Raw genomic sequence first — 25335 nt, 5'->3', positions numbered from 1 at the left:
ATGAATGCTTCATTATCAATGTAAATTCTATCATTTTCGAGCCGCACTTTCGCACCTCTTTCCTTTTCTTGCTTCGCACTATCCCAGGGACTCTTATGCTTTTGTAATGTTGCCTGAGAATAGTCATTTGCTAACGAATAATCGCTACTTTTTAGTTTCTTGCAGTTGCCAAATAAATTCTTCTTTTCATTGTAGTCAAGAAACATTATAATCACTGGACGCACCTTGCCCACACACTTCTGTCCAAGTCTCTGTATCCGCTCCACACATTACCTTGACACCAATGCATTCGTGGAAGGCATCTTGCTGCACTTTCCTCTTGAGATCGTCAGTCATTTCACTAATAGTTTTGGGTATTCCGAATACAAGAAGATTATTTTGGCGACTCCAATCTTCTAACTCGATTATTTTCTTTTGCTGTGAGCAGATAGCGGCTCCCATTTCCTGCACCAATGTGTCTAATCGTTCTTAATTTCTGCGCAGATTGGTAAATTGTTCCAGATTTCTTGCATCTTTTCAGTGACTTTTGCCATTTGTTTAGAAAGAGAACTCTGATTTTCTTTAACTTGCCTGATACCTTTCGTTAGTGCTTTCCGCCATTTCATAAGTTGACTAAACATTTGCTGGACAGTTTCAGGCCCAGGATTTCGCTCAACATCCCCGGCAAGCATCAATAACAATGAAATGCACTCCAGCACTAAATCAGCACACTGCCGGGCACGGCAATACAATTATGAACCTATCATCACTCCTAAAACATTTGCCATGCTTACCAACCTGCAAAAACAGGATAAAAAGTTCAGGCAGCTTCATTTTTTATTGCGCATTTAAAATCTTCAGAGTGACCTATTTCGAAAAATTTCCAACGGGGTGTGTTCCGAAGCTGCAGCCACTTGACATCATCATAATCAAGCCAACCGTATCACTTTATCAAGGCAGCCGTATCACTGTCGATTCAACCTGGCCACTGTCATAGACTACAACTGGCGCGCTTACTCATGTAAAGCTATGACAACCACACACGGCACCCTGTGGGCTCGTTGGCTATGCCACGATACTGTTATCTAACCCGCCAATTTTCGCCATGCATGTCAGTCAACTGTACTGCCTTTTCACCAAAAAATTTAGCAACTATTGTCTTCTGCAGCTGCCAAGCCCACGGTCTTGCCTTTCTATTACCGTTGAATGTGCTGATCTCGTTCGCTCGCTGTTATTGTTGGCCAGGGACGTCAAGTCAAACCCCAAGTGCGACCAAGTGCTAGCAAAGCTGCAAAAGCTGTCTACCAGTCAATTGCAGCTAATCAGTGAGGTAAAGGGTCTCAGAAACCAGTTAACATCAACCGAAAAAACAATTTCCCACCTCAGCAAGAGACTGGCTGATGCATGTGCGTTAGCCTTGATGGCACACCATCAAGACATAGTAGCCCTAAGCACTGACATGGACATGATAAGCACTAACACCAGCCAAATAAGCCGTCAGATCTCTGAAATGGAAGCCAGCATAGATGATGCCGAGAATCGTTCATGCCACAACAACCTAAATTTTTATAGCCTTAAAGACTTCAAGCCGTTAGAAACCAATTCGCCACTACTGTGAAATTCTCAAATCGACCTAAAAGAAATTGAGCATGCTCACTGCCTTGGACAACCGCGCACTTTCGCCCAATAATAGTGAAAATCGCCTTCCTTAAAACCAAGGCGTTAATCCTTTATAAAGGCAGCATGCTAAAGTGAACTAATTATAGCATTGACAACTTCTCATATCCTGTTCATGCTGCATGCAAACAGCTCGTTGTGTTTGCTTGAAGTAAACCGACAGCATTTTCACTGCGATACAAAACATTGCATTTGTTTAGAAGTGGTACACATTCGATGAATCACCATAGACAGTACAAGAAATCCCATAGCAATCGACGAGCCATCACGCAGCTAACCGTCCTTGCAATATTCTTGTGGTAAAAAACATCCTGCTCTCTCTTTTTCGATAATCTTTACAAACATATGCAGTTATCTCCGCATGTGCCAGTGTATTTCTAATCTTGTTTCCCCATTCACAAGCAACATACTGATATTAACTGAAACTTGGCTAACAAAAGACGCCACCAGCTCTGAAGTTTTGGCCGACTTATCCAACTTCAATGTCTTTCGGAAAGATCATAAGGACTCCCGAGGCGGAGACGTTATTGCTACTAACCACCAGTTACCTTCTGTCATTAGTTCGGAGCTCGAAATATTGTGGGCCATCTGCTGTTCTGCACGTCAAATAATCATACTAGGCATCTGCTAGCGACCCCCGGCAACAACCGAGCATGTGCGCGTAACCTTAATGATTGCTTAGGTCAACTTAATACTGCTTTATAATATGCACATAACCTTCTGTTTGGTGATTTCAGTTACCCCAGTATTAATTGGCAAAACACGACACCAACAAGCAGCACAGAAACAAAGGACTTTATCAATGTGTGTTTAAATTTTAACCTCACCCAATTAGTCACAGAATCAACACATCGCACGTGAGTCTTCTAACATTATGGACTTGATACTAACTAATCATTCAGAAAGTTTATCACCTCATACATATCTCTGTGAAATTAGCAATCATAAAGTCTTGCATGCCACCTTCACCTTTGTACTGGAACAATGCCAAACTTGCCACAAAACTATTTACTTATATGACAGAGGTAATTACGAAGCCATCAATAATCAACTGCAGGCTTTTGTTCCAAATTTTGAAACAGGCTTTCATGACCGATCTGTTCAACATAAGTGGCAAGATAACTTGCCAACCATAATAACTCATGGCTCTCCAAGACATTAAAAACTCTTGAAAACAAGAAAAAATGCATATTCCGTGCAGCAAAATTCAACTCAAGTGTATATGCATGGAACAAGTATTATGCCTCTCCTTAAATACATGTAATAAAAAAAACTATTATAGATATTTGCAATCCGTTTGGAGCGTTAAACACACATTTTTTGGAACAGACCTGCCAAAGATATTAATCACCAATCCGTGAAAATTCTGGGAAATACTAAACCCTCAACAGACATGCACTGTCACTCTTGCTAAAGCATGTGGACAAGAGACCAGCAATGTTGAATGTGCGAACATATTTAATACTGCATTCTCATACGTTTTCACTAACGAATTTGACATACCACTACCTGTCGTAACTGTCTATCCAATATCACCAATGCCATCAACCATACTTTCTGCACATGGAATCGCCTGTACTATCGAAATCATTAAGCTGTCATCATTGTTGGGTGCTGAGAAAATCACTTCCCGGCTCTCTCAAAGAAATTGCTCAGCACGTCTCCGCAGCACGCTCTTCGCCACTGTTTGTGCAATCACTTCACACAGGCCCAGTGACTGGCAATTGGGAAAGGTCTTCAAATCAGGGAACAAAGAATCCCCTTTTAACTAGCGTCCTATTTCCTTGCCATGCAAAATCATGGAACATGTCATTTATTCTCCAATAATGAATTTTCTTGACTCTAACCATTTTTTTCCCTCCCTCTCAGCACAGGTTTTGTAAGGGCTTGTCCTGTGAAACGCAATTACAGTAACCATTTTCATTCATAATTTGCATATGAATCTTGATTCTAGCGTTCAAACTGATGCAATATTTCTGGACTTCACTAAGGCTTCTGACAAAGTACCTCACAAACGCTTACAACGAAAACTTTTTCTGTATGATTATTGCAATGTACTGTAACTACTGTGATCGTAATGTAATGTAATGTAATGTCTCAACAGAGACCTTTGAGGAAATGAATAAATAAATAAAAGAATTGAATTTGAAAAGAATTGAATTGAAAAGAAAGAAAGAAATGAATAAAAGAATTTTTGGCACACCGCTATCAGTTCATCTATCTTAATTATCAAGCTTCTAATCGGCTCCCAGTAACATCAGGTGTCCCTCAAGGATCTGTGCTTGGTCCCCTTCTATTTTTTATATATATAAACGACTTACCCACACATGTATCCTGTAACATCAGTGTGTTCACCGATGACTGTGTTATGCACTGCACAGTTACTAACACACCCGATCAGCTAGCTTTCCAAAATAACCTAACCTGTGTACAAGACTGGTGCCGCGAATGGCTCATGGAACTTAACCCTGCAAAATACAAATGTACGTCATTTCACTGCAAACGCAACTGACTTTTCTTCCCTTATCTAATCTCTGGTATCACAGTAGAAATAATAGGTTCTTACAAATACCTGTGCGTAACGTCGTGAGAAGACCTAACCTGGAATGTGCTTGGCACAAATATCCTATCATCACCTAACAGAATCCTTGTCTTTTTAAAACAGTACTTGCCGATGATATGCTTCTGGTAAAACTTCTCACATACACGTCCCTGGTACGAACAAAACTAGAATATGCATCCCCTACCTGGTGCCCTAACCAAATCTGTCTGATAACTTCACTAGAATCCCTACAGAATCGAGCCACTAGACTCATTCATTCGTGATATTCATACAATACCAGCATATCATCTTTAAAAGTGAAATCTGGCTTAACAAATCTTGCTTGTCATCATCAAATCGCCACTATGTGTTTGTTCCATAAGTTTTTTTTTTTTCAGCCAACTTCCTATTCTGCCCTATATCAGCCCTCTGGTACGCATATAACTCCGCATCCCCTGCAAGTTGCTCGTCCATGTGCTCGTACTACAATGTTTGCTGCATCATTCTTTCCTCACTCAGCCAGAGAATGGAATGGCCTTCCACATGATGTCACTGCAGCCACCTGTCCATCTACATTTTCTGAATGTATAACTGCCATATTTAACCAATAACATTTTTGTATATGCGATTACTTATACCTGTACCCACTCCTCATGTATTATTCAATATTCGGTGGTCTTTAATGTATTCATAGTGAAATATTTAGCGTGCACAATTGACAAGGACACAGTGAAGGGGGACACACGAGCGCTTACTCACAACTGTTTTATTTTTGGAAGGACGTGTAGGCAGCCCAGCTATCAGCACTGAGCATCTGCAACAAGAGTGGTTAGTAAAACAGAGACAAATTAAAAACAGATTGAGAAGGCTCAACCAGTATTTTGAAAAAGCAAATTCCTTTTCAGTGATTGCAACTGATGGTTGGCTTATGCATTTTTCAGCACACTCTTTAATATGGAACGCTTCTGTGATTTCACGTGTTAGTTTCTTTTTACCTGAAAACAAAATGTCAGTGTCAAAAAAATACCGGATCACAATGACACAGATTACAGTGGCTCGACAAGTGCGAATAGCTTTCTTTACTGAGAGAATGTTCATGTTCTTTTAGACGGGTGCTTATTCACCGACCGGTTTGTCCTATGTACATGTTGCCACAGCTTTAACGGAAACCGGTACACAACACCTATTCTGCATATTGGGAATTTTTGATTTTCTTTAAGACCACAGCTTCATTTTTTTACCCTATTGTCAAACTTATTTGAAATAGCTTGGCAAAGTTCTTGCACCTTGTTAGGAGCACTGAAAACCACTTCAACGGCACACTGGCTGGCAACATTTTTTAGCCCATGGGAAAAATAATGGACGTAAGGTACAACCGCAAGCGCTTTTTATTCTTTCTAAGCCTGTTCCTTGAATCTGTGGGTTGTACACCCTTTACTATTTTTATTACCTTTTCGCCGCTCTGACTATAATGTGTTTCGGGAATCCCACTGCAGGTAGTCTTGTTACCTAATTGGCAAACCTTTCTTTTATTCGGTGGCAACAAGATTTTACTGAAGCGGCCCGAAGGCAAGACACTGCAATTCCGCTTTTTACAATCTTTGAATGTCCTGATTTGTACTGTAATATGGGCTTTTTTGATCTAGGGCTGTAGTACATCCAGCATGTGTGGTCGGGTAACAATCGCAGAGACAAATCTAGAAACTGTAGTTCGTTTTCTTTGGCAATCTCATGGGTAAACTTAAGGCCTAGGCTACATTCTCGAAACACTTTTAGTACATTAACCACATTACAGCCATGTTCCTTCCAATCAAAAATAACAAAAAAATCATCAACAAATCAAAACTTTTGCTAAGCTTCCTAAAGCACTGTGAATATTTTGGTCTACACGAGCTAGAAAAATGTCGCTTAGCATTGGGGCTACCTTGGAACCTATACATATACCAGATTTTTGCACATACATTGTTTCATTCCAACTGACAAAAGTAGAGCTAAGATAAAGGAATAGTACTTCCATAAAGTTTTCCACGGGTGCTCCGCTGCCATTTCTAAATTTTATTTCATCATTATCTTCGTAAATACACATTTTTACATTATTTAAAAGCTCTGTGTGGGGAATCGAGTAAAATAAATCTTGTACGTCAACGCTGAAGGTGCTGCATCCCTTTGTCTTGTCTTCCCTCAAATATTGTACAACTGCCTCAGAATTACAGATTGCTAACGGATCGGGGATTCTTAATGAAGAAAGCTGTTTCTGGATAAGCAATGCTACCTGCTGCTGCCAAGTGCTTCTTTCAGTAACAATGGCTCTGAACGGCTGTTGAGGTTTGTGCGTCTTACATGAGAAAAAAACTTCAAGATGCAGGCCCTTTGCTTTTTTGACTGAGGCACATAGGCTTTCTAAATTGAGGGAACGAAGTAATTCAATAGCACATTGTTTTTCTTTGGCAGGCTTAACATCGATTCTCTTGAAATTTTTATCCATAACTTCACAAGCTTTTTAACAAAACATACCATCAGGTAGGACAACAAAACATCTTTCTTTATCGGTGGTAAGAACATGTAACCCTCTAGAAGCCAAGTCTCCTGCCACTAGGTTGAGACTAACACATGCAGTTTTTGCCTTCGCGATGGCGTCTACACATTTAGAAACACACCTTGCACATTCTTCTTCAGGGACCAGTCGGGAGACGGCTCTCGATGCTGCCGGCTTCACAGGTGGACACAGTGTCGGTTTTAGTGCGAACTTTGGCCCAAGCTGCAGAAGCTTGTTGTCCTCTTCTGGAATAAAATATTCCCCAAGCAGTGCCACTCTTCCTTCTGTAGACGGTGCCTTCTTGACAGTGGGCAAGGGCAGTCTCACCGTGTTCCAGAGGAACCCCGTTGTCCTATCTGCTGTTTTGCACCAGTCATGGAAGAGTCATCTACTCGTATCACCGTGGAAAGCTTTATGGAAGTACTATTGTTTTATCTTAGCTCTACTTTTGTCAGTTGGAATGAAGCAATGTACATGCAAAAAACAGGTATATGTATAGGTTCCAAGGTAGCCCCAATACTAAGCGACATTTTTCTAGCTCGTGTAGACCAAAATATTCAGTGCTTTAGGAAGCTCAGCAAAAATTTCAATTCGTTGATGATTTTTTGGTTATTTTTGATGGGAAGGAACATGGCTGTAATGTGGTTAATGTACTAAAAGTGTTCCGTGAATGTAGCCTAGGCCTTAAGTTTACCCATGAGATTGCCAAAGAAAACGAACTACAGTTTCTAGATTTGTCTCTGCGATTGCTACCCGACCACACATGATGGATATACTACAGCCCTAGATAAAAAAAGCCCATATTACAGTACAAATCAGGACATTCGAAGATTGCAAAAAGCGGAATTGCGGTGTCTTGCCTTCGGGCCGCTTCAATAAAATCTTGTTGCCACCGAATAAAAGAAAGGTTTGCCAATCAGGTAACAAGACTAGCTTCAGTGGGATTCCCGAAACACATTATAGTCAGAGTGGCCGAAAAGTAATAAAAACAGTAAAGGGTGTACAACCCAAAGATTAAAGGAAAAGGCTTAGAAAGAACAAAAAGTGCTTGCGGTTGTACCATACGTCCATTATTTTTCCCATGGGCTAAAGAATGTTGCCAGCCAGTGTGCCGTTGAAGTGGTTTTCAGCGCTCCTAACAAGGTGCAAAAACTGTGCCAAGCTATTTCAAATAAGTTTGACAATAGGGTAAAAAAATGAAGCTGTGGTCTTAAAGAAAATCAAAAATTCCCAATATGCAGGATAGGTGTTGTGTACCGGTTTCCGTTAAAGCTGTGGCAACATGTACATAGGACAAACCGGTCGGTGAATAAGCACCCGTCTAAAAGAACATGAACATTCTCTCAGTAAAGAAAGCTATTCGCACTTGTCGAGCCACTGTAATCTGTGTCATTGTGATCCAGTATTTTTTTGACACTGACATTTTGTTTTCAGGTAAAAAGAAACTAACACGTGAAATCACAGAAGCGTTTCATATTAAAGAGTGTGCTGAAAAATGCATAAGCCAACCATCAGTTGCAATCACTGAAAAGGAATTTGCTTTTTCAAAATACTGGTTGAGCCTTCTCAATCTGTTTTTAATTTGTCTCTGTTTTACTAACCACTCTTGTTGCAGATGCTCAGTGCTGATAGCTGGGCTGCCTACACGTCCTTCCAAAAATAAAACAGTTGTGAGTAAGCGCTCGTGTGTCCCCCTTCACTGTGTCCTTGTCAATTGTGCCCGCTAAATATTTCACTATGAATTTGTGCCAACTCGCTCAACTATCAGTTCTGCCGTCTTTAATGTAATAAAGTGATGTGATGTGATGAACTTGCGCACAGAAAAACAGGCTACGCTCAAAGCATAATGACAGCGGCAAACACAGTTGGCGATCAGTGAAAATCTGATCTGCTGGTCAAGCGCATTGGCTTTTATACATGGGCCATCGAAAGTTCCAGACTAATCACTGGTGCTCGCGTGTCTTCCAGAAAGTACTACACAATTCATGTTGCACATACAATCAGATTACACAAGCTTCAGTGACAACAGAAAGAACCATCGATAACATTCCAGTAAGTTCCAATCATGCAGACGCGTCTTGCACTGAGCGATAACTTTAAGATGTTAGTGGGTGAAATGCAGTCCCCAAGAAAAGGATAAGTAACTACATGGGTCAACACACCTCTCTTAAAAACAAACACAAAAGTAAAAACAAAACAATGTATATTAAACAAATAAACAAAGTCCTTGACTTCTTCAGCAGGCATAGAAAGACTTAAGACATATCACTGGATGACTTCAGGTCGTGTGCGGCACCACTGTGATTGCGAAATGCTGTCTGGCACTACCACATAGTGCAGTGCACCAATATGTTGGATAATCTTGTAGGGTATGAAATACTGTCGTAACAGTTTCTCACTAAGTCCTCGTCAACGTATCAGACCCAAACACGGTCACCGGGCTGGTGTATTGCAGTGCTGGTTGTATTGCAGTGCTGGCTGTTGGTCCTCTGCTGGTTCTTGATGCGGGCGAGCTGTCGGGTTTCTTCAGTGCGGGGCGGGCAGCATCGAGATTCTCAACTGTGACGTGCGGCAGCATGGAATCAAGCTTCGTCGTCACGTTCCTTCAGTAAACCAGCTCGAACGGCATGATTTGCATTACTTCTTGCACTGACATGTTATAAGCGAAGGTTATGTGTGGCAGGACAGCATCCCACGTCTTGTGCTCAGCATCAACATAGGTATGTTGCAAGCATGTCGGCGAGGGTCTTGTTCAGCTGCTCCGTAAGACCATTTGTCTGCGGGTGGTAGGTAGCTGTCCTCCTGTGGCTTATCTGGCTGTATTGCAGAATGTCTTGGGTGAGCTCTTAACCCTTTCGCTGTCGGACCTTTCTGGCCGTGACGCACCCCCAGTGTCGGCTTGGTTTCAGGGAACGAGCATAACAGGGAATCAACATAGCAATTTATTTTTGATTATAATTGGTATACAAGTAACATAGTCAATGCAATATGCACATTTCAGTGTTCTGCAGCTGCTGTTAGTAAGCATCATCATCATCATCCGTCTGACTATAAAATTCGTTTAACATCCGAATCCGACGACGCGGAACCCTCTTCCTCGCATGCGACTCTGTCCGAGTCCGAATCCGAGCTCGTAATCTGAATCGGAATTGAGCCACCGCTCCAATGAGTAGACGAAGGTCCCGCGCACTGAGCCATCCGAAAGTAACCGCGTGCAGGGAGGATGCGCTTTCAGTCGCCCGCACAACCGAGAGAAATTTGACGTCGCGTGATCAAGAAGACAGAGGGAGATGGAAAAAGGCTAAAACAAAGTTCGAAGAGCTTTACGTTTACTGCTGCAAGTCGGAAGTGAGGGTGCGAGGAGAGAGCGAAAGCAGCAATCGAGTAACTGTTTCTGGAGAGGCAACGGCACCTGCGCCTGAACTTGACGCGCCGTAGCAGGCACACCAACAGAAGAAAAATAAAAACCTTCAAACCAGCGGAGATGGCAGAACAACCCTTGAACTCGTAACATCACGCGCACGACGCATGATCCAGCGAACGCGGAGCCACCGCGCCACTCAGCAAAGAGAAAGTGGGGAGTGGCAGTCGCACCGTACTCTTCAATACATGGACTAACACAGGTCGAGGCGAATATACGAACTTGTAGAAAGAGTCAACAGATGGCGTGGCCGATCCAGGAGCGCCAGCTTTGCGCTCAGGCGCGAAATTTTGAACGCACGATAGAGAACGTACCGGTACGTCAGTGACACTGTGGGGCGGGAGCGCGATGACGTACCGGTACGTCCGTGACAGCGAAAGGGTTAAATAAAGCCGTTCCTCTGTCAGGGGAATCCACTAGATGAAGGGTCAAGATCCAGAGCACATACAGAGTGCGGCCAGTCACTACGGCAGCGAATGGCACCCCAAGATGCGAGAAAAAACGCACTAACCGGAAAAACGTACGATCCTAAGTCACTAAAAAAAATTACAGACTTAACTTAGTTGACATCTATGTAATGTGAAGCATTGTGCGCATTGCTGCAGCACAGGACGCCTACATGCGCCGAGCTCGCAGGGGGCTTGAGATGAGTGTCGTCGTTTCTGCAGCTGCAGCTAGCTTGTGTTTGTGTTCCTCGAATTTGGCCTGGGTCAACAGCTCTTCTCGAGCAGGATATTTTGGCAGGAAGTTTTGAAAGGCCCACTTGGGACGAATTGTTGCGGCACGAGACGCCGATGCGCATGGAGCTGGTGGCGCCGGAGCAACCGTTGTGGTCAAATCACATGTGCACATTGTCGTTTTGCTTTGGGAAATCAAAATGATATTGAACTTGTGGGCAATACTAGAATGCGATGCCTATGATGCCGCCAGTGCGAAACATGATGCGTTCTTTGCGCTGCCTGCAGCAGGAAACGGTGGCATGTTTGAGTCATCACCTGTTACAAGCATGCAGTATAGTTCTAATGGCACTATGTCACCCACACTGTGGAACAGATAGGTGAAGATGCTTATCGCAATAGGTTGGTGGCGATCATTGTGAATGTGGCGTGCAATGACCCGGGAGAAGATTTGCTGGTTCCGGAATAGCAGACTAAGTGTACACCGACGTTTTTACAAGGGAAGGGCAGGAGAATACTGTGGTGGTGGGCTTCTACTGTTCTCTATCGCGTGAGCTTGTTTTTCTTGTTTACATGGGATCTAGTGGACATATCATACAATCACACTTTAGTGACGCACTGAACATTGGTGCCTAAAGATCTTGTTCTCCGGGAACGTATGAACCAGTAAAGAAGGAGCGTAACTGTATTGGGCCATTTTTCTGTGTTCTCGAACATGAACATTGGCACCGGGAAATTGTACGTAACGGGATTGCACCAACAAGGTTCTACTGCAATGAGATCACACCTCGCGGTGATCAGAGTCGAAGCACAAGAAATGTGCCAGGACATTTTCACACGAGCAGTAGCCCCTATTTCAAACCAACACAACATGGGTCCTGCTTTGCTTATTCCATCACCTTTTCATCATTCTGTCACCCTCCTATCCCACGATACTTTCTTCAACTGCACAAGAACCACACAGTGCAGCAAGAAAACAGTGTATTTACTTGGGAGTTGCTTCGGCGGAACATATCACAGGAAGCAGAAAAATCTGGACGACATAGCAAGTGTACTGGAGCATGGTTGGAGCCCACCAGTTGCAAACAACGCCCTTTGTGTCTGTCATTGTTGTGATGGCCTCCTGATTTGTGTAATCTTGCGCGATGGACAGCACACTTCCCAGTATTCTAGTACACTATAAAAAGAGGTATACAATAAAAAGTGAGCAAGCTACCACAAAGGTGCTAACGAAGCTGTATTTGCATAATAAAGTTTATGGCTTTTTGAGGCCTCAATAATTGCATTTTAATGCACCAAAGTTTCAAAGAGTTTCAAGTACTGCTATGAACAACACTTACGGCAGCTGCTTCACTTTGGATTAACATGTCTGGCATAATGCTAGCTTTCCTCTGTGATCTCCTCAGATCAAAGAGGAAGATTAGTGCAGGCACCACTTCTCATTGCAAGTGCAAAGGTGAGAATGGCTAACAGTTTGCAAGTCGGTGCTATCTCATCTCGGTCTGTTCGTGCCGTTTGTATGTACTGTGCCCCATCAATTAGCCCAACGAAAGGTAGTTGGCCACTTCTCTTGCTCGTTTGATTGGATCACCCAGTACACAGTGTGTTTCCATTTCATAAGTACCGCATGTGCACAATGAAAAAGAACAGCTTACCCAGTTTGCTCATGGGGTATGGTATGCTGAAGAAGTCATTGAAGAAGTCCAGCGACTGCTTCATCATGCTGAGAGCAAAATGCCCCTGTGCACTCTGTTCCTTTGGCACTAGTACTCGCAGCTGCATAATGATCAGAGTGTGGACTTGGTACGTTGCAAAATAATAAAATAATGCCGAACATCGGCAGAAAGAGCTGAAACTGGGAATAGTGCCAAACATTCCATTCTGAATTTTTACCCATGAGCAGCAATGTGGCTTATGCATCAAAACATGCCTATTTAAACTTCTTTTCACTGAAGAAGCCTACAAAGGAGTTTGTAAACACTCAGTATAAAGGCAACCGGATTCAATCGGGTCCAGTTGCTAGCAGCATCATCTGGCTAATTGCATTGCTTCCTCACACACGCTTGCCCTTGTCGTTCTTTGTGCCAGCTATTGTGCAGCTTAGCAACCCAAACAAAGCTGCCCATCCAGACATCAGCAACTGATATACTACCTACACAAATCAGCAATGTAACCTTTTAAACATTTTCTCCATTGATGTGCACCAATGAAGACCATTTAAAATGTTAGATAATATGGCCTCAGCATTACTACAAGGTACTTGAAGCTGCACCACAGTCCACCACACTGCACCACACTCCTTTGAAGGAACAGTGATGAGAAAAGAAGAATAGTAAATTACGTTTCTACAATAGCACCAAGAGAAGGGTTTGGCATATGATGCAAAAATGAAAGATGGGTGGCGACACCATGTTTCCACAACAGCTTGCCATGACATCATGAATTTTGACAATGTCTGCTCGAGCATAGGCAATTTTTTGCTAGTAAGGAGGAACTACGTTGTATTACTCAAACAGAGCCAAAGACTGAAAGCAGCAAGTTTCTTGAACTACAAACCAAGTATGAAGGTATGTATGTATGTATGCTTTATTTCCACGAAAACTAAATACAGCTTTGCGGGGGTAAAGTGGGGAAAAAAGCTGCTCGTAGCAGCTTCACCAGCCCCAAATACCCTTAATACAAGAAAAAATAAGGGAGCAGCAGAGCGGAAATACAGTTTTCCCAAGTACTTACATATTCAAGCACTACAACACATCATGCATACGCATCACAATTCAGGCGAGGAAGAAAATGCAATAAAAGCAAGATGTGAGCAAGCAAGCAAAAACACAAAATCTCACTGCACTTCAAAAGCACATAGGCATTGTACAACTCACATATGACAAAAAAAATAAAGAATATCAGGAGGAGAACAAGTTGCAATATCAATTTTTTTAACAATAAGATCGTTTAATAACCAAGGCAGCCTGGAGCACAGCATTTGTGATCTATAGTTTGTGCGCGATTTTGGTGCGTGCCAGTACTCTGCCTATCTTATGCTGTATGGAGTTTCGTGTAGTTTTAAGTTAGCCATAAAAGTAATGTAGTTTATGTTCTTTTTCTGTTCATTTTTATACGCAAGCACTAAATGATACTTTAAAAGGGCCTGTACTTTCGGTGTGTTAAGTTTATGAAATAAGTAAACTGAAGGGAAATCGTATGGTTTATTGCAAATAGCGCGAAGTGCCTTCTTTTGCAGTATGTACAGCCTGTTGATATTTGTGTCAGAAGTGGTAGCCCAGACAGAACAACAATAATTTAAATGGCTGAGAAAAAGTGAATTGTATAACAAGCACTTAATAGAGCGAGGAACGTAGTTCAAGGAATAAAATATTCCAGTGATTTGTGAAAGCTTACTAGCAAGAAAATCTATATGGCTCTGCCATGTCATAGTATGATAAAAAAATACACCTAGCGATTTTACCGAGTGTACAAGTTCAATTTTACAATTGTTCATTAGCAAATCTTCCTCTAGAGTAATTTGCGTGTTCTTAGTGCGAAATAACACCGCCTTAGTTTTTTGCAAATTGATAGTCAAACCGTTGTCAAATGACCATGTGTACAGTTTATTCAAAACTGCATTAATAACCTAATATACCGTGATGCCGCACTGATGTGCCAGTGCTGGCGTTTGGGCACAAAATAATTAAAGAAAGCAGGAGGGGAGCAAATATCAACTACAATAATGTAAGCGTGCCAACAGGCTCACCTGCACTGCACCCAGCTGGCTGGTCAAAGCCTCGTAGTCGCAAATGACAAAGGCCACGAGGTAGGTACTCATGCGTAGTGAGCGCTCGAAGCGGCTCGACACCAGCTGTCCCCCAAATGGTCGCAGGCTCTGGCGGCGTGCGTTGGCGTACGCCTGGTGGCTCTGCTCGTGCACCAGTTCGAGCTCAAAGCTGGCCTTCAAGGCCGGCTCGTCCAGGCAGGGAAAGGCACGCCGTGCTGATGTGGGCTCAAACTGGGTGGCTGCCAGGCGTCGGGTTTCGTTCGCTGCTGTCACATATGAGCTCAGGTACAGCCCCACAAGGTCACGGTCCAGCGTGCCCGAGAATGCAATGTGCAGTATAACCTGGCTGCCTGCTGGTACAGACTCATTCAATTGTATGTATACCTGCAAACGGAAGGACTTTGTTTACTCACCGCTTGCACAGTGGTGTTCAAGGATGAGTCACTTTCTGCAGCCAGTGCACTTGATATGCGCTCACACCGATTGTCACTGTGTCTCACATTATTTTATTGTTTGCATTTACTTGATTTGCTGTCATGCAAACGAAAATCACAAGAGAAAACAAAGGTAGGAACAAATGTGTCACAAAGCAGAGTTGCATTACAAAGTGAACATGAAAACGCTCCGACTGCAGCCAGCAAATGAGGCTCGCACAAGTCATCACCACAGCTGATTAAGGTGAACAAGGTATGCAAAGGCATGAGTTCGCAACAATGCTTACTTGTCCCCACCTCAGAGAGAGACTGAAAACTCCAAAACAGAGTGTTCTCTAAACAGCCAAGAGGCATGCCAGTCGTCTTAGCACCTGCCTCAACAAAACAGTACGCAGTGCAGCTAAGCCCTTGGCTCCTCCTGAGGGGACTCCCTGCTGCTCACAAGGAAGACGCATGCTGTGCACTGCAATTATGTGGGGACCACACCTTCACTGAAGATGAATCAACTGGAGTGTGGGATTAAGCATGTGTCTATTTTTGTGAAATGTAGGACGTCTGTTGTTTACACTTTGCCTTTACCCGCCGTGGTTACTCAGTGGCTGTGGTGTTGGGCTGCTGAGCACAAGGTCACGGGATCGAATCCCGGCCACAGCGGCCGCATTTCGATGGGGGCGAAATGCGAAAACACCCGTGTACTTAGATTTAGGCGCATGTTAAAAAACCCCAGGTGGTCGATATTTCCGGAGTCCACCACTACAGCATGCCTCATAATCAGAAAGTGGTTTTGGCACGTAAAACACCATAATTTAATTTTACTGTTTGCCTTTGTAGTATGGCAAGTGTAGTAGTCTGGCATTGGCCAGACTGGTCACTGTGTGAACGCAGGATTGTCCGAACACAAAAGGTCACTACAGAGCAACATCCATTATTACATAAAAGGGCATTATTCAAAATGTGGTTGCTTGCAGCTTTTCATTAATAGCACTACAATACTTTCTAACTTTGGCTAATTAGAGAAATAATTGAGGCATTTAATATCGCAAAATGAAAAGGAGACATGTGTGAGCCTACCATACGTCACGCTAAATGAGCACTAATTGTTGTTTTTGGAAGGTCAGGAAAAAATGAGATATTTTGTTTCTTTTTCTTTTGTTAAATAGTAACTTTATTGTTGCATGGTGGTGTGCTGCTTCTTGAGAATTAAGAAGCCAAAAAGACGAAGAACAGAGGACAGATGTGGCACACACAGAGACTGGACTAGCCACTGTGCGCCACGAATGGTTTAAGCCTCACGAATGTGCACCAACTGACCCAGATCGCAACTCTCCTACGGTGTGCTGATGTGTGCAACTCAACTCTGCTTTTTCAAAACGAAATGTACTTGCGAGTGCAGTTGTTCTTGTCAGTTTATTCAGTTTACTGTGTTGCGTTTCCGGGTGCTGCTTCTTATATTCAAAATGATTGGTCACCAACTTGCTATTGTTGACAGTGCTGACCTTGTGGGGGACTGATTGTTAAGGAATGGGAACTGCTCTTCCCAAAAGACCAGAGACCTCGTAATGGCAGGCAATCTGGTGGAGTGCAAAGGAAGGGGCACAATGTCCCGAGAAGCATAAGGTTAGGTGCAGTGCTACGAGATTAAGAGGAATGGGATGGAGTTGGTTGATGCAAGGCAGGAGTAATTGGAGATTACTTGGAGAAGCCTGTGGCCAGCAGTGTCCACAAGATAAGCTGATGATGGCAATAACATCGCATGGCCTGTACACACACAGACTAATCAACACAAGTGGGACAACAGCAATGTGTCGTAAGTCATTTAACGTGGCACCTGTACCACCCCTCGGGCTTGGTGAAAAAACGCAGTTTGCAGATAGCATACGTTGCTGTGAATGATTCAGTAAAATTTTGCAGCAGCACACGGCATGTGGAGTTCACAAGAAAAGTGCCAAGTTGCATGTTTCTCGGACACCCCTCTTTTCAAACGAGGCCTTGCCATCACCCGCTTCGAAGCTCCTGGCGGCTTGCACATGTCATGACATTTAAGATTCCCAATCGTGGCTGCTATTAGCTGATAGCTAATAGAATTAGTCCTAGAATTAGTCCCTAGAATTAGTCTGTGTGCGTGTGAGCATTTCAGACCGTCCCTTTATATTCTGTGCATGTTATAGGCCACCAAATTCGTCCTCTACATTTTCTGCAGATTTCCGTGTTGTCCTTAAAGGGACCCTGAAACGCTTTTGAAGATTTTCTACAAACGTACTGAGTCGTTAGAGTAGGTCCTTCTGATCATTAATTTACACATCTAAGTGCTCTGCGTAAAGCGTGTAATTTATTATAACGTTTTAAAAATGCACATCGCTGCCGATCGCAGCGCACTGCTCGGCGGAATTTTAAGCCGCCCCTACCCATATGACCGAAATCACCCATATGACGTCAGTGGGGCGAGCTATCCGATTGGCTGACCAGGGCGCGTGATCGACAATTTTTCCAACTTTATGGTAAACAAATGATCTTTGTAATAGTTGGAATGTTAGTTAATTTGTTTTTATAAAAAGAAAGTAGCATAAAGAGAATGCACAAAAACAATTTTTCAGTGCACTTAAGCACTTCCGGCACACAGCAAGTGTCGTCTGCTTGTGTTACAACGTACTCCATTTTGACGAGAGCTCCGCGGTCAGAGTTGGTCTCAGTCTTTTCGCGAGCACTATGATTCGACTTTGTTGCCTTGTGGACTGCAAACGTAGCGACTGGCAATATGTCAAGCTGCGACATCGTGTCCCTCTGCAAGGCAGCGTACGAGCGAACTGGCTGCGGTGCATCGGACTGCTGCTATATCCGATCCACGCCAGGATTTGCGCGTTTGTGGCCGTCACTTTACACTGGAAGATTACTAACGCAATAGCGTTTCGCGAGTCCCGTATTAGGGCAAACGCAAGCGCAAGGGGACAGGGTCTGGCCGCTTGACTGTGCCGTAACGGGATGAGCCGAGATGAGCAGAAGGGCAAATGTGAATGGTCTGCACGGTGCAGCCACCTGGTGGCAGAGAGCTCAACCATGCACAGTAGCAGCAACGAAGCGTATTCTTTGCTGCTGGTGTGTATTTTTCGCAGGAGTGTAATCATCAACACGTTGTTTTTATAAATGTTTAAAATGTTTTACACTTGGTTAGAGCACTATTAGCGCTTTGTTTGGCTGTTTAAGCACTGCGCCAACAAGTGTCTGGACCGTGCAGACCAATCAGGCCGCTCATGTACGTCTACGCCAAAGTTCCTTCATCAGCTTGAGCTTATGCCTCCAGTCATTTGCCAAAATGACAAGCTTGCCTGTGGTTAACGGGATACCAGACACGTTCGGCGCTACGACAGAATGCTCGCAACGCACGCTGCTTCGATAGCTCTCGCTTGGGGTCGACAGCCAAGCGGCTAGCGGAGAGGTGTCGCGCGGGCGGGGACGGGCTCCAAAACCGGAAGTGGATGATGTTGACGTCGCATCGTGATGCAGGACCAGTGAAGGCGGAGCTTAGCCCCGCTCGCTCGGCGAACGAGTTGAGGAGGAAAAGCATGGCTGGGGAGGAGGGTAACTTCTAATCGCTTGTAGCTCCATTAATACGTAACGCTTCACTTAAATTGTGGTGCGAATGTTCTACTTAAGCTGTACCCTACGCGTCTACAAAATTTGTCCGAACCGTTTCAGGGGCCCTTTAACCAATTGATTATTAGGTTTCCTAACTCTTCGGTATTTGTTCTGGGGGACTTTAATTTTCCACATATAATATGGCAGACTGACTGTGTTAATATTAAGCGTACTTCAGCCGAGTCTATTGAATTCTTAAATTTGTGCTTTGACTTCAACTTAACACAGTTGGTCTCCAAACCAACCCGAGTCACTCCAACGTCTTCTCACACACTTGACCTAGTGCTGTCTAGTACCCGCGACCTCCTTAACTTATCTTCCTGGGATAAGTGATCATTCATTGCTGCAGTTTGATTTAAAAACACGCTTTTCTTACACAAAGACGGTTAAGACAGTTCGCAATTATTCCAAAGCTGATATTCCCGCAATTACGCAAGAAATGGAGCATTTTATGGATGCAATGATGCCCGATTTCGATCAACGAAGACTTGAACAAAACTGGTCCCTTTATAAGTGCAAACTGTTATTTCTAATTAGAAAATATGTTCCCCAACGAAAAGTACACTGTAATCCCCTGTCGCCTCGGTTTACAGCCACCTTACGCCGTCTTCGAAACAAGAAAAAATGGTTATTTCGTTGCGAAAAAAAAATAAAAAAAATCGAACAACGCAATTCGTTGGTCTGAATACCTACGCATCAACGATGAATACTGTAGCGCCATTTTCCAAGCTAAGCGAACCTTTTTCAACATTACATTACCATCACACTTACATGTCAACCGACATAAATTCTGGAATGTTGTTCGTGGTAATACACCAGCTACAATACAATTGTCCCAATCTAACACCCCTGTTCAAAGTGATCATTGTTGCACAATTTTTAATAATGTCTTTGCTTCCTTTTTTCATGATGCTGCACCTATGCTTTTGCCATCTTCAACGAATGTTTATGATACCCCAATGGACCCAATGCTTATAGACTGGGTGGGCATTAGAAAACTAATCGGTAATTTAAAAATATCTTCATCTGCGGGTTCAGATGAAATTAATTCAAAAATACTCAAGTGTACTGAACTGTATTCATCCATTATTTTTTCTAGGATATTCCACCAATCATTACACTGCTCATCACTGCCAAGCGACTGGAAGGTGGTTCCTGTTCACAAATCAGGTAACACACATTGCCCCGAAAACTACTGTCCCATATCACTAACCAGCATTCATTGTAAGATTCTGGAGCATATAATATATTCCCACATAGTTGATTTTCTTGAGACGAACTCTTTCTTTAAAAACAGTCAGCATGGCTTTAGGAAATTGTTCTCCTGCGAAACGCAACTAGCTTGCTTTACTAACGACCTCTTTTCTAACACCGACTTAGGATTTGACACTGATTGCATCTTTATCGATTTTGCTAAAGCCTATGATACCGTATCCCATAAGCTACTAATCTATAAACTTAGTCTTCTTAACATTGACCCGCTAGTACTGGACTGGATTAAAAACTTTCTTGCTAATAGAACACAATACGTAATCATGAACAATTTGTCGTCTGCGCCACTCGTGGTAACGTCAGGCATACCGCAAGGGTTGGTTCTAGATCCTCTACTTTTCCAATCTATATTAATAATCTTGCTTCCTGTGTGAAATTTTCAACTAGTAGGCTTTTTGCCAATAACTGGGTTATATATAATAAAATTACTGACCTCAATAGTTCTCGTAAACTTCAAGGCAACATTAATAACGTTTTGTTATGGTGTAACAAGTGGTCTATGAAGCTCAACTTAAGCAACTGTAAATGCATGTGCGTATCACCGCGTACCAATCCTACTAATCTGCATACATATTTCCTCAATAATAGCCCTTTCTCAGTTGTCTCATCGTACAAATACCTTGGACTGAACATCACCAGCATCCTTTCCTGGCACATGCATGTCGACATTATATGTAGCAATGCCAATTGCATGTTGGGCTATTTGCACCAAAACTTCTCATCTGCACCATCGTCACTGAAACTAACTCTTAACAAAACGTTACTTTGCTCCAAACTAGAATACGCATGCATCATTTGGGACCCGGCTAACATCACTCATAAACAGCCTAGAAGCCATTCAAAATCGTGCAGCGCATTTCATCTTATCAAACTACTCCCGATATGCTAGCGTTACCTCAATGAAAACAACACTTAACTTGCCAGAACTTTCATTTCGTCATAGATGCTTCCGCCTTTTGCTCTTCCATAAAATCTACCACCACAACCCTTCGTTGAAAGAACAGCTTATCACCCAACCGTCATACATATCATCTCGCTCTGACTACAGTTTCAAAGTTGGTGTGCCGTCTTCACATACTAAACTTTGTAGTAATGCATTCATCCCTAGCACAAGCAAAGATTGGAACCACCTTCCTGCCACCGTTGCAGCCATCCTGGATACCGACACCTTCAAAACCAGTATTCATAAACCGACATTGAATATGTCTTTGTATTTTGCACAATTTTTTTGTTATGTTCACCCACTCCTTTCTGTAATGCCTTCGGGCCTTGAAAGTATCTTAAATAAATAAATAAATAAACAAACAAACAAATAAATAAATAAATAAATAAATAAATAAATAAATAAATAAATAAATAAGCAGACATCAATCAAGAAGAGTGTTTGGATCAGTCTGCTTCTTCCTACTGTTATTGTGTATATTTATTGACACACTTTAATAAACAGGCTGAAGTAAGCAAATATGTGCTCTCGGATTTCAATAAGACTTACATACTTCCGGAGGAAGCCAACCGTCGTACGTTCACTCTTGGCCATGGCCACCCACGTAGGAATTAAACTTTGGCCACCATGTTGCAGCCGTTGGGTCTCACTGATTTCGATTATAGATTTCAACCATCGCCTAGCCTCGAACCATGCGATACTTATGGTGAATTCCAATGGCGGAGTCGGAGCAGCCGACAGACTCTGCGAGCGAGCACTTGACTCTGCCATAGAGCAACGCCTCCAAATCCGTGAGTGGAACACAACCTGCGCTGCCAGAGCAAGGCGGAAGCGGAACTTCTATCGCCGAGTTACCCAGGATACCTTGCGTGTTGTCATTTCCTTCCGCTGTTTGATCCCAGCACCGCCGCACCGGTCACTTGTTTCCTCAGCGCCGTTCACCTGCTGTTTTTTTAAAAGTGCGGAATGGATATCTCGCCAAGCGTGCAGCAGCTTTTGCTTCCTCACGAGTCGTGACCGGTGGCGCCTCCCAGCAGACAAACGTGGTAAAGGAAATACGTCACGCAGAGTTTCGGTCCACTCCGCCGATTTTGGCGGAGCATCTTTTTCTGCTCCACGGAGTGACTCCCGCTCTGAATCCACTCCAACTCTTTCAGTGGAACACCTCACTCCCGCCCTCACTCTGTCATTGGAACAAACTTGCTCCGAAACGAGCAGAAAAACTTGCTCCGACTCCGCCATTGAAATTCAACATTAAGGTCAGACCGCACGCATGCTTGCCAGTGTGCAATCACTCCTGGCTAGATGCCTTGGCAGACATCCCTTCGTATTGAGCTACTGACAGTGGCTCAAAAAGTGCAAGTTGGATGTTGGCCACCATCCGTGGGTCAAGCTGGTGCCGGACAAAGTCGGTCCGCAACATGTCGCACGGCCAAACTGGAGCACATGAGCGCAAGCGTGCACTCCAGCCCTGTTGTGCACAAAGCAAACGCTGCCGCATAAGCACTGGACGTAGCAGTAGCCTGCCATGCATGGCCTCCAAGATTGCGCACAAAGAGAGGTTCAGAGGTGGGCAAGGCAGGCTCAGCACCTGGGTGCTTGCCACTGAGGGCTTTTCATTTGTCAGGGAGGCTTTTGACTGTTCCAGTACTGTTGCTACGGCTTGGATGAGGCGAGCAAAAAATGATTCTGCGCTGCTAAATATGATTCTTTACCAAACTCAAAAGGACGACTGAAAGTCTGCGAGGGGCAAAGTGCATGCTGGCACTTATTTATTCTTAAACACATTTATTTATTTTTTCAGCACCCATACTCCCACTACATTTACATAGGCAGGTAGAAGCGTAATATCTCTGCAAAAGAGTTCATCATGTGCTGGAAATACACTATACTTCAAGCATTGCTGGTTATATGCATGTTTATCATTTTTTGAACTGGTTTCAAATAATTGAGGTCATAGCGTTATGTTAACATGGACAAGAAAGATGACAGGAGGTGCACTCCCTAGGGCATGTCCTGTAGTCTTTCTTGTCCATGTGAATCCAGCACTATCACCTCAGCTATTGCAACCAACTAACTAGCCCAATAATCTACACTCCTGGTTTCAAATCTTTGAGTGAGTCGACTGATGGTGTCAATGCTTGCTTTTGCGTGTGCATTTCGCCATTGTGATACGGCATGGATTAAGCAAGACGTAGCATGATGTGCCCCAAGAAACCTGCTGCAATTGGTTGTACTATACTTAGATTGAGGTGCCCGTTAGAGTACATCACATGGCCAAAATTAATCCAGAGTCCCCCACCATGGCATGCCTCATAATCGTGTTTCTGCCTTGTACACCTCAGAATTTATTTAATTTTTTCTTGCCAATCACCACAATAACGCTTCGTCATGCTAAGAAACCAACTGTAATGGATGTCACTTTTCCATTTGATTCTGAAATTTGGAACCTTGCTTATTGACAGGAACCAATGTTGTGCATAGTGACATGCACCAAACAGCCAAGAAGTGAAAGCATTCAAAATAATATAAAAAACATTTTGTTGTACTTATTTATGCATCCAGTGCTGGCTTTGTTAGCAAATGGAAAAGCCTAACCGCAGGGTTAAGTATGCCAGTCCAAAGGCTAGGTGAGGTGCCAATATAATGCATAAATGCACTAAAGAATATCTCAGCTAAGCCACACAGTAAGCTTAAAGAAAGGTTTCTTTGCAGATTAAATAAAGTCCACGAGTCCTGCTACATGCTGCAGTCTCAGAGCTCAATGGAGCCACCCAAGCAGGCATTACCATAACTATAAAGAATAGTGACTAAAATGTTCATCGCACCAAACAGAAAAATAAAAGACGCTTTTCCATGTGTCTGCTCAAAGCATGCTTACTTCATTTATTTTTTAGAAATATACTATATCTGCACGAATCTATCGCACCCCCTATTGCATGCACGGTTACATTACGGACCAAATATTTGGAAAAAAAAAAAAGAGATAACCTGGCGTCGGTTCTACCGCACATGTCGAGTAGAGAAACCCGAGGAGCCGACGTACACCGTGTTGAAATGATTTTCATGCGACACACAAAGACAACCAAACATCTTTTTTTTTCTCATCCTGCCATTCGACTATCTTGACAAAAGGTGGTTGAGCAGAAGCACTATAACAGGCGTACAGCAAATTGGAAACTGGCGACCACAAACCAAGGCATAAACAAATTAAGTCCATACGATGGAAATGTAGCTTGCTACCTTGCACTGAACTTTTTATTTTTAGTAAGACTCGGTTTTGTTTTTTATTTTCTGTCACGCACATGCAAATTTGAACATACTTTTTATTCAAGAAAGATGCACATTAGAATTATGCAAATATGGTATTTATGTATGAATAACTTACATGCATTCGGGAAGGCATTGGCTAAAGGGGAAACTTTGGTTACACAATGTAAAACAAGCACTATTTAAAAAGAAAAAAAGAAAGAGGATCAACTTAAGAACGCATTTATATTTGCAGAGCGCAAAACTAAAAACAGAAATAGCTACGCTCATGAAGATGCTAGTACAATTAAGCTTTGATATAACGAATGTCAATACAATGAAATTCTCGATATAATGAAGTATTTAACTTTTCACAACCTCTTGTCCATAGAACACCATGAATTTAGAATCTCAATATAACAAAGTATGCTTGTACATATACAATTTCAATATAACGAAATTCCACTGCCGCTGGTGCGCGAGGGTGAGAGTGCCACTTCCCCACATATGGAAACAGAAAGAGGAGGAGGGAAGTGAACTCCCGGTAATGCGATCAAGTGCGCATGAGAGGGCGCAGCGGAGGGGTAAGTTAGCGCACCTCGACCGTGGCTGTGCATGGCTGTAAGTGCGGCCGAGTGCGCACCTCGACCGTGGCTGTGCATGGCTGTAAGTGCGGCCGAGTGCGCATACGCAGTCGTGCATCCTGCTTTAGGCAGGATGCGCAGCTACAGATAGGTAATATGTCGCGTGTGCAAAGAGTGGGTGTGCCAGGGCAGTGCCGCACCATGTAAGCTGTCTTACCACTCATTTAGTATTGGAGGTTGCGTAATCTCCAGTTTCAATGACCTGTTGCAGTGAGAGGCAGATGAAGCATTTGCTGCTGGCAATTTTCCCAATGATGTCGTCCCAGTGCAGGTGACACTATCAGCCACGGGGGCGGAGTGCACGTGAAAGAGTGGCTGGCTTCACTTAATGCATACCGTCGAGACGATATCGTCAATGTACGTGGCATGAAACCGTATCATTTATCGCCGGCTCCCAAATTTATCAACACATATTTTTTTGTCATTCAAATTTGGTTTTTTCGTTTGCTCGATAATAGAGAAAATTCTGCGGCCCCTTTCCACGCAAGAAAAATCAATCAACGACTGTACTTATCGGCATAAAAGGTTGAATTTCAATAAACTAAATTTCGCTATAACG

At 43.2% G+C, this 25335-nt stretch overlaps 1 protein-coding gene across 6 annotated transcripts in view; it reads right to left on the bottom strand.

Annotated features, from left to right (window-relative positions):
- The window catches only part of LOC139059015 (endoplasmic reticulum aminopeptidase 2-like), a 202543-nt gene that overhangs the window by 172633 nt on the left and 4575 nt on the right, over positions 1 to 25335 (bottom strand). For all 6 annotated transcript variants that reach the window (XM_070536792.1, XM_070536790.1, XM_070536794.1 and 3 more), the window contains exons 3-4: positions 14581 to 14985; positions 12488 to 12608 (exon numbers count right to left, since the gene is read on the bottom strand). In XM_070536792.1, coding sequence (XP_070392893.1) covers positions 12488 to 12608; positions 14581 to 14985 — 526 coding nt within the window. The remainder of the gene's footprint in view (positions 1 to 12487; positions 12609 to 14580; positions 14986 to 25335) is intronic.

This window comes from Dermacentor albipictus, chromosome 4 (genome assembly GCF_038994185.2).
Source record: "Dermacentor albipictus isolate Rhodes 1998 colony chromosome 4, USDA_Dalb.pri_finalv2, whole genome shotgun sequence".
NCBI classification, from domain to species: domain Eukaryota; kingdom Metazoa; phylum Arthropoda; class Arachnida; order Ixodida; family Ixodidae; genus Dermacentor; species Dermacentor albipictus.
Note: the sequence above shows the minus strand (reverse complement) of the source record. Positions and strands in the feature narration are given on the sequence as shown.